The 14,640-nt window shown below is 38.7% G+C and overlaps 1 protein-coding gene across 1 annotated transcript in view; it reads right to left on the bottom strand.

Moving 5' to 3' along the window:
• stt3a (STT3 oligosaccharyltransferase complex catalytic subunit A) overlaps nucleotides 1–14,276 on the bottom strand; it is a 19,932-nt gene extending 5,656 nt beyond the window's left edge. The window contains exons 1-12 of the mRNA XM_077195664.1: nucleotides 14,062–14,276; nucleotides 13,324–13,446; nucleotides 13,184–13,244; nucleotides 12,982–13,103; nucleotides 10,528–10,673; nucleotides 6,365–6,455; nucleotides 5,721–5,827; nucleotides 5,427–5,591; nucleotides 3,695–3,875; nucleotides 3,426–3,581; nucleotides 2,127–2,218; nucleotides 968–1,123 (exon numbers count right to left, since the gene is read on the bottom strand). Coding sequence (XP_077051779.1) covers nucleotides 968–1,123; nucleotides 2,127–2,218; nucleotides 3,426–3,581; nucleotides 3,695–3,875; nucleotides 5,427–5,591; nucleotides 5,721–5,827; nucleotides 6,365–6,455; nucleotides 10,528–10,673; nucleotides 12,982–13,103; nucleotides 13,184–13,244; nucleotides 13,324–13,411 — 1,365 coding nt within the window. The 5' untranslated portion in view covers nucleotides 13,412–13,446; nucleotides 14,062–14,276. The remainder of the gene's footprint in view (nucleotides 1–967; nucleotides 1,124–2,126; nucleotides 2,219–3,425; nucleotides 3,582–3,694; nucleotides 3,876–5,426; nucleotides 5,592–5,720; nucleotides 5,828–6,364; nucleotides 6,456–10,527; nucleotides 10,674–12,981; nucleotides 13,104–13,183; nucleotides 13,245–13,323; nucleotides 13,447–14,061) is intronic.
• Between the last annotated feature and the right edge of the window lie 364 nt (nucleotides 14,277–14,640).

The following is a 14,640-nucleotide window of genomic DNA, read 5'->3' as shown; positions in this document are numbered from 1 at the left end:
CGTTACGCCGTCATGCCTGTGTGTTTTGTAGCAGACTGCACACACACGAGCTTGGTGACGTACATAGTGCGAGACGAGAGATGTAGTTCATGGAGCGATTTTCACATAAAACTAAATGTTACTCTTCTGTTTTATGACAAACTGTGACTTTCCTGACTTTCATAATTATCTTTTAAATTGACAAACATCATATGTGTAATTCAGGGCACAGTTCAGACGGAATAAAAAGATAAGTTGTCTCTCGCCATTGACTACCATACATATTTTTTCCGAAATAAGGTCCGATGAGCCGGAAGCGGAGGGGCGGGGCTTAGGCTCTCTATGACACAAGCAATAAACAAACCCAATCTTCATCCTACAAAAAAAGAGCTATTCGAATCATACATAAAACTACATACAGAGAACCACTGGTCATTAAACTCCAAATATGAAAGTTTAAATATTTGATTGACTACAAAACTATTCAAATAGTTTTAGAGCACATGACAACCAATTGCCTAGAAATATCCAACAGCTTTTTCAACTGAGAGAAAACATGCAATTTCAGAGGAATATCAGTGTTTAGTAAACCGTTAATTCGAACAAATAGTAAGTTCCACTGTTTAAAAACTGAACAACAGTAATAATGATTTAAAGTTATGTAAAAACTTATTGCAACTGAAATTTCTATTTAAAAAAGAATCGTAGATGGATATGAGCTGGAACAGTGATTTTATTTTTTTGTTGATTTTTATTTAGCTTGAATATCTCAGTGACCCAAACTATTTAAGTAGCTAAAATATATAATTGAAGTGGGGGTACGACAAGAAAAGTTACACTAACTTCTTCCTATCCGCTTTGAACATGACTGTTTTTTTTTTTGTTGATTGATTGATTGATTTAGTTTTTGTTGTTGTCTTTTAACATGTTCAATAAAGAATAAAAAAGAAGCAGAACTGAGAAAGATTAAACCGAGCATTGATCGTACCTCATTCTTGATTGGGTAGGTGGAGTCCTGCTGCTTCTTGGATTTCTTGTCCGGTCGGCTGACATCCAGGTTCTTCATGTAGGTGGTGAGGACCTGAGAAACGCCGATGCCAGACAGGATGCACATGACGGGGGCCAGGACCAACATGAGCCGCACCTGAGCAGAACAGATCAAACTAGAGTCAGAGCTATATCAATAAACCAATTGAAATACCAAAATGAAGTAAAAGTGTTTTACCATTACTGGTGGAAAAAATCAATTCTGTTCAGTATAGCGATATTATATTGATACAGTAGCGCAAAGTATAGCAATATTTTATTATAAAATGGTTTTCTCAGAGTTTACTCTGATCATTTACACTAGCGTATTACATCCACAAGGTGGCGCTTGTTGCGGTGAACAGCAAATTCAAATGAAAATGGCTTCACTATTACAACCGGTTGTACACGACGCTCTGTCTTCTTTCAAATCGAAAGTGTGGGTAAATTTCGGTTTTATGATTATTCTCAGGTTTATGTTACTCTATTGTATTTAAATAATTTTAAGTTATGTGCTGGGAGCTCATCATTCATGTGAGATGTCTCCTATTCTATCACAGGTTCACGTTTAAAGTCTGTTTAGAGAGAACGGTGTCGTCTTAGCGGCCCCTAATTTAAGAACAAATGATCATTTAGACGGAAATGAATCAATCAAAACTAACTTTAGCTGGAAAAAACATTTTTCAAGAGCCACTATAAAACTAAACCAATCTCTGTTACCTTAAATTATATGTTTATCTCTGTAAAGCTGCAATCTACATTGTTAAAAGCGCTATATAAATGAGGATGACTTGACTTGACTATTCAGAGAATAATTACGTCCTGTCCTGTAATAAGGTCCTGTGTCCTGAATGTTCAAGAACAAGTTTTCAAGTTTTTGCACTTCAGTTAATGTGTAGAAGATCATGTTTACAGGATTAAATGTGACATTTGAAGTGAGTTGGCATTTTTTGTAATGCCTTTAAAAAAATATGATAGACATGAATCGCAATATCGCAGAATCGAATCGCAATACTTGCTGTATCGCAATATGTTAAGAATCGCAATAATATTGAATCGTGGCCCTAATATCGCAATACTATCGAATCGTCACATTTTTGCCAATTCCCACCCCTACTTACCATGACAGCTGAGAAGTACATGCTGGTGACGCCGTACATGATGATGAAAATAGTGGCGTCAGAGAGGTTGTTAAAGCAGTAATAAAGGCCAACTGGAGAAACAAGAGATGACAGATTTAACATCTGATGCAGTGTTATTTTAATATAATAAAAAAACTACACATTTTCTATTAGAAACAGCATGTTCTATTGGGTATAATGGCCTGTTCACACCTGGATGACAAATAACTCCCTGCAACTGAATGAAAATAAAACCGAAGTACTTCTACTGGGTCCTGCTGCTAACAACAACTCCATTAAAACACAGCTAGGTCCCTTAAGTAACAACCTACACAATCATACAAACAATCTTGGAGTCTATTTGATCCCCTTTCCAATTTGACAAGCATGTGAATGCAGTTGTAAAGAGTAGCTTTTTTCAACTCTGATCTATAGCAAAAGTGTAAAACTTGAAACTTTGATTCATGCACTAATTTCCTCTCGATTTGGACCACTGTAATTCTCTAAATGTTGGCCTACCTCAAACTACACCGTCTCGGGTACAGACGGTTCAAAATTCAGCACCAGATTGTTGACAGGAACTAAGAAAAGGGATCATATCTCCCCTGTTCTGGCCTCATTGCATTGGCTACCAATATAATTTAGAGTCGACTTTAAGATCCTTCTTTTTGCATACAAGGCTCAACATAGTTCGGCCCCAGATTATATCTGTGATCTTATTAGCCCTTACACCGCTTCTAGGTCACTAAGATGTTGTGATCAGTCACTTTTATATGTCCCTCGCTCTCTGTGTAAATCAAAAGGTGATCGAGCTTTCTCTGTAGTCGCGCCAAAGCTCTGGACAATTTACCTTTAAACATCAGGACCTCTTTATCTCTGGTTGCTTTAAATTCAGCTTATTTCAACATATTTTTACTCTCTTGCATCCAAGTAATGTGTATGTATTTTAAATTAGTATGTATGTATGCATGTATGTATATACACTGAATGATTTTGATACTTGACTTTTATCTCCTTTTTTTCCTATTATTTTTCACTTTATTTTTATTTGATTGATTGATTTTATTGTACTGGAAAGCACTTTGGATCAACTACGGTTGTGTTAAACTTGTGCTCTATAAATAAAACTTGACTTGCGAGTGAACACAAAGATTTCTCGGGGGAATGCAAAATATTTGCGATACAATGCAAAAGCATTGCCAAATAATTATTCATCCCATCTTATATTTTTTTTCTTCACCTTGTCCCTTTAGGCAAAAAGTTACATATTAAAAAAAGAAACTCAGGAAGCTGCTGTACCTGGAAACATGAAGACCAGAAGCTGCAGGTCGAAGTAGTAGGAGGACCAGGTGGTGGGCTGGTGCTCCGACACAGAGGCGATGATGGGGATGTTGTTCTTGGCGTATGAAGGATCCAGCAGAGAGTAAAACCGGCCAGTCCAAGGTGAGATTGTCCCTAACATAAGCAAATACAAAAACAAACTATTTAAAAAGAATATTTAAATGACCCCAACAAAAACCCATTTAATTATTATTAAATTCAGGAATGTAATTATTTGATTTAATTACCTGTTAGCATGAGCACACCGCCTGCAGAGAGCAGGATGATACCGACCAGCGAAATGACACTCTTGAACAACACTTCGAACTGTTGCGTGTTCAGCTTGCTCCGGAGGTAATCCACGAAAGCGTGAATCTGACACAGGCCAAACACTCCGAATGCAGCCATGTGTTCAGAGGACTGGACCGGCTACAGGAAGAGCAGGAGAGATTACTTCTCTATTTGGACGTTTATAATGAAAGCAATTGACCCTTTGCTTAAGCCACGCCCGAAAACCGCCACTGGCCAATCGTGTCTTTGCAACCGTAACTAGGCGCGGGAGGTCTGGCAAGCTTTCGAGCGAGGGACACATGCCGAAGCGTTGTGCGTATGGATCGTGCAAATCTGATATCCGGGATCCTAAAAGTTCGGACGGGGAAGTGGATTAGGGATGGGACTATTACCGGTTTCACTATAAACCACGATAAAATGTACTGACGGTTAGTAATATCGTTTAAAATTCAATTATCATTAAAACCGTGTTTGATTATCGCGATTTTAATAACTCACTATAAATCCTGTCCAGCCAGCAACAGTCTGACGCAGGCGCGCAATGTTGGGGTTTTTTTTATTCGGGAAGGAATGGCGGAAGGCGGTGAGCGTGCTCGGGAGATTTTTCAGCCTTTTAAGAGGAAAAAAATCTGAGGTGTGGTCATATTTTGGCATTTACAAAAATCCTGAGGGAAACTTAATCGAGGATGGTCACTCTGTCTGCAGAACATGCACAAAAAGAGTCGCTGTGATAACACTTCAAATCTGCCGAGTCGTCCTGTGACCATCACACACTGTTGTAGCGAACGCAAGGCAAATTAACTTTGATCTCAATATTTAAAACTACGTCTAGGAAATAATTGTGCACAAAATGTTGTTTTGAGTTGAAATATTTTATCTCACTCACTTGAAATAAACTTGAAGAAAAGTTTGCAGCAAGTGGCTTTGAGCCAAAGACGAACGAACAAGTTCAAACAAGACTATTAAGAGTGACATTTAAGAGATAATAATGTATATTCATTCTACACTTATTACACCGATTTTTTTTATCACATAATTACAGGGACATATCGAATAGAGATTAATGTCTCTATTATTACCTGTTAAATCCATTTTGTACAGCGTACAAAACTCGTCCAGACAAGATGATCACAACAATATTATCAAATTCTGTAAACAATAAATCAACTACTGGGCCTACTAACGTTACCCCTGACTGAGTAACTTTAACCCAATCCGATCGCGGCTCTCCCGGTGTTAGTGTTATTCCACAAGATTTATGGATAAGCTGTTTGATTTATGATTATTAGATTATTTTCACATTTCTCTTACCCTGCTGTGCACGAACACAGCTGTTCCTCGATGTGTGTGTTTCCCATGTGAATGGTCAGCGTATGAGGCGCGGGAGCTGGGACTATACGCTTTAGCTTCAATTATTATGAAATGATTCTCTAATCGGTTGCATATTCTGTCGTGGATATATCCCTTGAATGCACACTGCAGTCCCTTTAGTCTTGCTCTCTCAGATATTTCACATGTTCGCCGAAAATTACTAATTCTCTCATTGGGAATGTCAGACACCGGTGCACACACACTGTAATAGACGTGCCAGCGCGAAAGCTTGTCAGGCGTAGCAACAGTAACTAGGGAGGGCGGGGCTTAGCGAAGGGTCAATTACTCGTATTTAGTAGCTGATGTTCAGCTCCTCACCTGGAATCCAACAAAAGAGATCTGCATGGAGAGGACGGTGCCCAGGCAGTAGACTGTGCAATACGCCACATAGATGCGATGCGAGAAACGGCCGGTCAGCATCAGCACCAGCACGTGCAGCGGGATGAGGTTAATCAGAAACACGTAACCACCCCAGGAGGACACCTGATGCCAACACACAGAATTAGCGTTAATGAAATCACTTGTTTGTGTATTTAAATAAAATGATTCAACTGAAAACATATATTAAATTATCTGCTCTAAAAAGAAAAATGGGTCTGAAATTTGGCTCACCATGTAGAAATAAGCCAGCGCACACATGGATGACCAGTAAATGGAGCCCGTCTTCACTGCTTTGATCCACATGTAGTACGTCAGCAGCATGCAGAAAATGGCGATTCCTTTATTTCCCAAAGGAAACAAAATTATATATTTTTTAAATATATATACACACATTCATATACACTGCTGTTCAAAAGTTTGGGGTCTGTAAGATTTTTAATGTTTTTAAAAGAAGTCTCTTCTGCTCACCAATGCTGCATTTATTTGATTAAAAATACAAAACAAACCCAGTAATATTGTGAACAGTAATACTGTTTTCTATGTGAATATATAGAAAAGTGTAATTTATTCCTGTGATCAAAGCTGAATTTTCAGCATCATTACTCCAGTCTTCAGTGTCACATGATCCTTCAGAAATCATTATAATATGATGATCTGATGCTCAAGAATCATTTATGATCATTATCACAGTTGAAAACAGTTATGCTGCTTCATATTTTTGTGCAAACCACGATTCATTTTTTTCAGGATTCTTTAAAAATTCAAGAGAAAAGCATTTAATTAAAAAAGGTTTTGACAGAAATTTTAAACCTTCTTGATGACTACTATTAAAAAAACATAACATTATACACAATACCTCTGAAACAAGACTGTACCTTCATTATCATAAGAGCCAGCCACAGAACGAGAGATGTATCCAGGAACGACTGCGATCATGGCGGCAGCCAGAAGCCCTGCGCCCGCATCCTGGAACACAGCGTTACTTCAGTTAGATTGAGCCGTTAGTTGATAATCCGGGCAATTTTGGGCCCAACTCTACCCTTCCCACAATCCCCGGTGAAGTCACGATTATCTGGATGGTTCTACAGATTATCGTACCAGATTTTCCTGTGGTGTGAGGTGTTAAGAGGCCATACCGATCTCAAATCATAAATATCCAACATAGGGTTGTAGCTATCGATTATTTTAGTAATCGAGTATTCTACAGATTATTCCATCGATTAATCGGATTAAAATGTGTGGTAAAAAATAGATCCAAGTTAACAAAAGCTTTTAAAATAACTTAAAATACAAATATAATAACAAGCAATAATAATTGGTTCAAATAAAGTATCGAAGTAAGTAATTATATGGGTTTTATTGAACAACACTGTTAAAATACACCCATGTAAAATAAATGATATAAACATAATTTATGTAAGTAACAAATGCCTGTAGAAGGCGCCAGCGGTCTGGTGTGAATTGTTGTTACTCTAACGCCGGGTTCACACCGGACGCTGAAGCGACGCGGAACGGAAAATCACGCGCGGTCCGGCGCTTGCCTGTTCACACCAGACGCTTATTCTTCGGAGGTCGACAAGCGCTTCTGCTCAGTTGTTGTTTATTCAGAGCTATTTTTTTACATCATGGGTAAGTAAATAACCTCATAATATAAATACACCATGTTTCTGTAACCAAGAAGGTTGTACACTTCTTTTATTAATCCGTTGTCGAGACACACACGCAGCCAGAGAGAGAATATGGTAGACAGTTATAGTAGTGTATATATACCGTTGAAATATACATCCTCTCTTCAAATTTATCACATCTATTTTCCTCTTCCTGTTTCCCAGTGCGAGTAGACAGGAGGAGAGCCTTTGCCCTATATCTTTTGATTATAGGGTATTATAGGGTATTTTAATTTGAAAATTGCTTATATTTTGAAAATTAACCGGATGGTCAGGTGTTTCTTGGTGTAACTTCCTGCCGGAATTGACGCGAATCACTCGCGGAAAAAATAGACCAGACGCCGAAACTGGCGCTTCACGTGTGAACGACACTATAGGTTAACATGGGCGCCGAAAGGAAGCGGCCTCCGTTCCGCGTCCGGTCTGAACCCGGCGTAAGGCATGATCAAATCCTTGTTTAAGATTGGCCAAACAACATTTAATTCAAATGTCAACTTAACCTTTAATATTTGGTCACGTCTTTACGATAGAAATGCTACAGCCACCGTAATTTCTTGAACAAGAACATTTGCACATCAAAACGTGCAAAATTTGTAAGAACTTAAACGAGAATTCTTCTCAATTTTATCTTTGTAGACGAGAGTTTAAACTTTTATTTTGAAATCGCAATGAACAACAATGTGCATATTTAGAAACATATTTCTGTATTCTCCTGTGACGGCGTAGATTTACAAATTAGTTATGTTACAAATCTAGTGAGATGGCACACACTGCGTTTCCAAGTGAACATTACAAGGCACACACACTCACAGCATGCAGAGATGCAGTTTGCGAAACACGAGGCGCGCTCATATAAACGATAGCAGTGCAACTATGAAACACAAACCGCGTCCGACTTGCGTTCTCAAATGCACGTTATTGGAAACCTAAACAAACAGCACAGCAGAGACTGAGTGTGTGTGAGCAGCGTTTACTGTGAACGGAGCTGAGGTACTTTTAACATGTAATCTGCACGCATGTAAAGCGTCATGCTTCTCTGTGGGAAAAATCCTCAGAGGATTTATTTATTTAACTGAATCGCAGCCTTCAGATTTCACAAGAGCACTAAGCTATATTATGATTGTAAATGGTTTTAAATATATCACACAGCCTTAGAAAACGGTGTAATAATGCTCGTCTGTGGGACGCGCCACTGCCGGTTACTCGACACGGGTAAATTGCAATCGAGGATTTTTTTCTTAATCGAGTACTCGACTTTAATCGAGGAATCGTTACAGCCCTAATCCAACATGTTGAATATTTACGATCAGAATCCTGTTGTGTGGGGAACCCTGAGGACAAACGCACACACACTCTGTAGATTGTCACATGGAAAGAAAACGATACCAAATAAGAAAGTGTATAACAACCACAGTCTTGGTGCGGCAGGCCAAGCACAAACCTTTTTCTTTCTTTTTCTTTGAATTTTCTATAAAAAGCAGTCCAAGCATTATTATCGGCATTTCTTTTTGTCCGTCGTCCTCCATGTTTATTTACTCTAGAGTCACATTTGACTCTAAGATATTTTGCGAGATTTCTCATGGTCACAGTCGGGACTCTGGTTGTTTGTGAATGGAATAGTGTGTGGTGTGTGTTCTTGATCATATCGTGACACTCCACACACTATAAGGAACAAAACTGTTAAAGGTGCAGTGTGTGATTTTTAGCGGCATCTAGTGGTGAGGTTACGAATTGCAACCAACAGAAGTTACGGTGGCCGACAGGAAGTGATGTCATCGTCTGAGACAGCAGAGAGTAGCAGTTCAGCAATGAGGTTTCTTTACAAGGATAAATTAAGAAATTATGTTTACTTGATTATTCAGTAAAACTATATGTTATTGCGAATATTATTGTTACTTGTTCATCATGTGTCAGTGTTTTATTCGCTGAACTAAGCTTGCTTCCTTGCACGAAGAGCAACATAGTAACGAAACGCGTTTGTCCGTTTAGGGCCACCGTAGAAACATGTCGGCACATTTCAATGATCGGGAACCCGCGGTGTGTGTAGACAGAAACTGCTCATTCTAAGCTAATACAAATATAATGGTTCATTAAGTAAGGTCTTTATACACCACTGAAAACTTCTTTTTCAAGGTAGTGAGGAAACGCGCTCTGTAGCGCTGTGTGTTCGCTGTCGGCTACGCTAGAAACATGACCACACAATATGTCGACCTCCATAGAAGGGGGCGCCCGCGGTTATGGAGATATAAATGTCTCATTCTAAGCTAATAAAAACATAACGGTTCATTATGCAAGGTCTTTATACACCACTGTAAACATAGTTATGGATCTTATCCACCTTATTCCTGATGGGCTTACTACGTTTTGAATTATGGGCGGCACTTCCGGTTTTGGGAGCTCCCATTCAAAAAGACTGAAACGAATCATTTCAAATCATAAGGTTGCCCTACAAATAAAGCTGATCCGTCAGTTTGACTTAAGCTATCAGTTTTCTTTCATTTTTTATCTAAGAATAACATGAGAATAACGTAACACTTGGTATTTTAACGTGACATGTTATAAGAATATCTATAGTAAGAGCTCTGCATTCTTTTCCCTCATGATTATTTTCTTTTTTACTTTTGAATTTCGCTGTAATGATGAAGGTAAACATATGATAAAGGTCAACATATATACTGCACATTTGTGGTCTGATCTCCCGATTTAATTTACGATGTACACCATTAATAAGTCACTGGAATCCTCACGTCTCTTTCCAGGTTTGGTTTCACAGGTAAATACAATTTATTATCTGTCAAAATGACTGAAATCACTTTAAAATAGTATCACGCAATGCTGAAGTAAAACATTTTTTTATTATTAAGGCAACGTATGTTACATAATACAGATTACCATAGTGATATTTAACCGACCGATTTTGCGGTGGAAAGTTGCTTTTTCAGAGATTTTTCACGGCCTGTTGAAAGTACCTTGTTTATGCTTTTACACTTTTAAATGTCCTTTTAAATGTTCAGTGGTTGAAGGGTGAGTAGAATAATATATGTCGTCGTACACGGTTTTAAAAAAATATATTATTGCGTCCATAGAGCTAGTCTTTCACTGATTGTTTACAGCTCACCGGAAGTTACACCCATAATTCGCACAAAGCGTCATGGGGCGCAGGAATACGGTGGATATTGCATTTCTGTCAATAGATCCTCAGAAATATTACACAATGCACCTTTAAATCCGTGACTTTATTTACCACCAGGTTTGAGGTCTTCTACATTTTGAAAATGTTATAATATTTTTAAAATCTTTCAGTGTGGGCTAGGCTTTAGATGAATTATGAGCAGGAAGCAGTGATCAGGGCGTGATGGGGTTCAGCTCACCTTGAGCTCTTTGGTGAAGTGGTAGGTGACTATAGCGGTGAAGGAGGAGAACAGAGGGGCAAGAAACACACACACATTGCGGATGTCGATTGTGATGTGGAAGAAGTGCAGCACGTGATACAGAGCCGCAGATGTAATCATCAACCCTGCAGACAAAAAAGAAGAAACATGACATTTCATTTGGCAAAAGGAGCTGTATTCTATACTGTGATGTATAGGTTTTAAATGGATGCAAAAGTCACCAACAAAATGACGGTGGTTGCTATACCGAAGCTAGTGTTTAAAGTGGTTTTAGCCTGTTGCTATGAGGATGCCAAGCTCTCTGGCTGGTTGCTAGGGTGTTGCTAGTCAGAATCCCGAAATATGGTTCATGTTTATGAGATCTCTGCTAGTTTTGATGTTCATTAGGCAAAAAAAGTCCAATCAAGTACATTAAAGTAATGATACTAAACAATTTAATGTATCTGTTACACATTAAAGTTTAAATGCCAGATATACTTATTAGGAGTGTAAATATTAATCGATTCGTATCGATGCATCGATTATACAGCCGACGATTCGATGCATCGATGCGTCCGCAAGAGTATCGATTAATGTGTTTGTTTTCCCGCCTGTCTATTTTCAGCATCCGTTCATATGCGTACAAACGCTTGTTGTTATGCACTGGGCTAACGTTAGTTAGTCACCGAACTAAACTGCCAGTGTGAAAGCACCGTCAGTCACTTAGTCGGCGAATTCCAAGCTAGCAGTTACTAACGTAAGTTAAACAAACAAGCGCTAACGTGTACAAAAGGCTACTTCAACAGCTTACTAGAAAAGTCTAGGGTGCTTTCACACCAACTCGGAACGGAACGGGCACGGTTCGCAGGAAAAATCCCTAATTATGTAAACGCTGTCTGTCATGCGGACCCGGGTGCACACTGGGTACCGAACCCGAGACTGCCTGGAGGAGGTGCGCTGAGTTCGGTTGCACTCGAACCGTGTCGCGGCTCGCGTGAATGTGAAAACATCACGGACTCGGGTGCGCACTTGTTCAGGAAGTAAGTGACCTGCGCATGCTTTTCAGCTGATTATGATGTATTTAGTTAAATAAAACACATGTAATGGATGATAGTGTTGTTATTTACCTTGGATAAGAGCGAGAGAGAGTCTGCAGTGTATTCACACACACATAGCGCGTGGACTCAGGGCGACACATTAATGGAAATTCACTGTCTCCCGCGTTTGCAATCAGCAAAAAGCCAAATGCGACACACAGTAAACCGGTGTTGTTCACTCAGCTGTGCATAATAGCAGCAAATAAAATAAAAAAACACAATATATTGACCCGCGTTCTGTTTTCTATCATGCGTCGTGCACGTTTGCGATGACGTAAGATGCACGGAAACGCACCAGGATTCGATAGAATCAAGTTTTGAACTGTATGCAGTAACTGTTATAATTGCTGTTCTACTTGCAGTGCATTGAGCACAACATACACATTATGTGAATAGAATACGGTTCCTGTATTCTCTATAAAAGGCAAATTATAAACATTTTTGTTGATTTATTTGAAACTTAATAGATATCATGTAAAAATATCGATTATTGAATCGAATCGTATCGCGGGGAATTCTGAAGTATCGAAAATAATCGAATCGTAGGCTTAAGAAATCGGTATCGAATCGTCATGTAGGCTCCGATTTACACCCCTAATACTTAAAGGACAATTCCGGCCATACACTAGCATTATAAGCTAATCTGTGGTTAAACTAAAACTAAAGTTAAAACTGGGTACATTCAATTATCATGAAAACGCATCCCAGAGAACGTTTGACTCGGTACCCATGTGTTATTTAGCACTAGGTTCATTTTTGCCCGGAATTGTCCTTTAAAGCTAAATCTATAAACAAACTGGTGTGACGTCATTTCAAACTAACTGGAGAGCTTCTTTATAGTAGAAATCGAAGTTGTTATTGTAACAAAAGCAACACTGACACTATTTTTTCCTGTTTAATACCGCGAAGCTGCTTGCTTTAAAGCAATCTATTATATAAAGTGGTAAATAAATAAATGTCACTGGAGTAACAAACTGCCGTCAACTGTTTGGTTACCAACATTCTTCAAAATATCTTATTTTGTGTTCAACGGAAGAAAGAAACGCATACAGGTTTGGAACAACAGGGTGAGTAAATGATGACAGTTTTCTTTTTTGACTGAACTATCCTATTAATCCAAATGGTTAGAGGTCTCTTTAATGTTTGTGCAATAATAATATAAAGGAAGTGACATCAGCACTGCCAACAGGAATTCCTCTCTACTGGAAATATTATTTTCCAGGGCAACATTTAATTAAATAAAATGCCATTGTTGCAGCATGATGACTAAAGCATTCTCAGATTTGGTACTTGGCTCAAAAAAACACAGAAACCTTATGTTGCTTTAAATTTAGAAATGAGTGTCCGTCTGCTGTACCGGGATAGATGGTGCCTCCTATAATCCTCCCAAGTGGATACCAAGCCCGATCATCAAACCAGTTGTGGAATTTGTAAAAACCCTCTTCTGTCAAGAAGCGAGTGGTCCGGTAATTGAAATACCTGTCATTAAACAAACAGAAAACTCAGTTAAACAGGTTCTTGGGATGCTGTTAAAATAACAACCCGAAAGCTGTACTTACGGATCAAACTCATGGATGACGCTCTCGAACCGCAACACGGAGAACAATCTGGTGGAGAACGCTGGAGGAAAATGAGCAGGATTAGAGGACAGTACGCATCCAGTCAGGAGATCTGATATAAAGGCACATTATCCACTCACACAGGACGGCTGCCATAGACAGGATGAGCAGCTTCAGCAGGGTGTCCTGTTTCTCATAGGACAGTCGCAGGAAGCCCATCTTCGTCATCTTAACACACAGGAGGCAGAACTAACTCTTGATACCTGACAAAAGGGACAACAACAGCATGTTGAATTGTAACTTAAAATATAACACTTCAGGAGGGAGAAAATGCGAGACCGGTGTAGGATAGGACTAACTATGGACAAGCTATAATCACATTTTTCCAGATTTAAACTTCTAAATGATTATGCAGTTCTGTTATTTATTTACTTTACCTGATGAAAGAGGTTTTTCTAAATCCATTAAGCGTCAAATACGAATTTTAGAGGTAAAGAAGTTCGATCAATCTGCACATTTTATCATCTATTAAAGTGTAAAGTCTCTGTGAAATCAGGAAGAGTCAGTATGTGCACGATTCCTATGCATAATCCTAATAACTCATACTTAAACTCATACGTACAGGCAGATAAATCAATTCAGAGAGCATCAACGTGCACGTTAACACTGTGTTTTCCTGACAAACTATTCGTGAAAATTAACTAACAAAGTCTTCATTAGCTTATTAGCTGCTAGCTAATATCACACCTATGTCACACTTTCACAAGCTATTTTGTCATATGTAAATGTTTTATTTAATGCATACGAGTAAGTATAATGACGACAAACCCGTATAGTTGCGATAAATGAGCTTAAAAATTATAAATTTGCACAATTACCAGTCTTATTCATCGGCGGTTCACTCACTCCAGCCTTTCTACACTCTCACACACAACCCTCTCTGCGTTCAAGTCCCGCCCATCCACGTAGAGAAGGCGCTAATTGGCTCAGCGTCGTAATTCCACAAGAACGGCTTCCGCTGATTGGTCTTCGAGATGTCATTCAAGTGTGTCAAGAGGACGAGTTCCGCATGGCGCTCCACATATGACGTGTCCTAATGCGAGAAAGACAGTCAGCACTGTGGAGTCCATGCTGCACTCAAGTCAACTTCAAAACTTGGAGTTTAACTTTCAAGTTTCATGTCAAGTATCAAGTATCATAATATATTTATGTTATTTTAATCATTAGATAACATTTCACGTACACGTTCATAATGTCAAGAAGGGAAAAAGTATTTTCATGAAGCTTTGTATAATTCTAAAGCAAAGTGTTGATTTAGGATAGTTGTCTTGCAACAGAAAGTGACTTGAGTCGTCTGATGTATTGTGACTGATACATGAAATTATAATGCATCAATTATATAGACAAACTTCTATGTTAGATGCGATTACTCGATTTGACGGCACTATATAATAAAA

Source organism: Siphateles boraxobius, unplaced genomic scaffold (assembly GCF_051911475.1).
Source record: "Siphateles boraxobius isolate OS27281-9 unplaced genomic scaffold, OSU_SipBor_1 34, whole genome shotgun sequence".
Lineage (NCBI taxonomy): Eukaryota > Metazoa > Chordata > Actinopteri > Cypriniformes > Leuciscidae > Siphateles > Siphateles boraxobius.
This window is presented reverse-complemented; position numbering and strand designations above follow the sequence as displayed.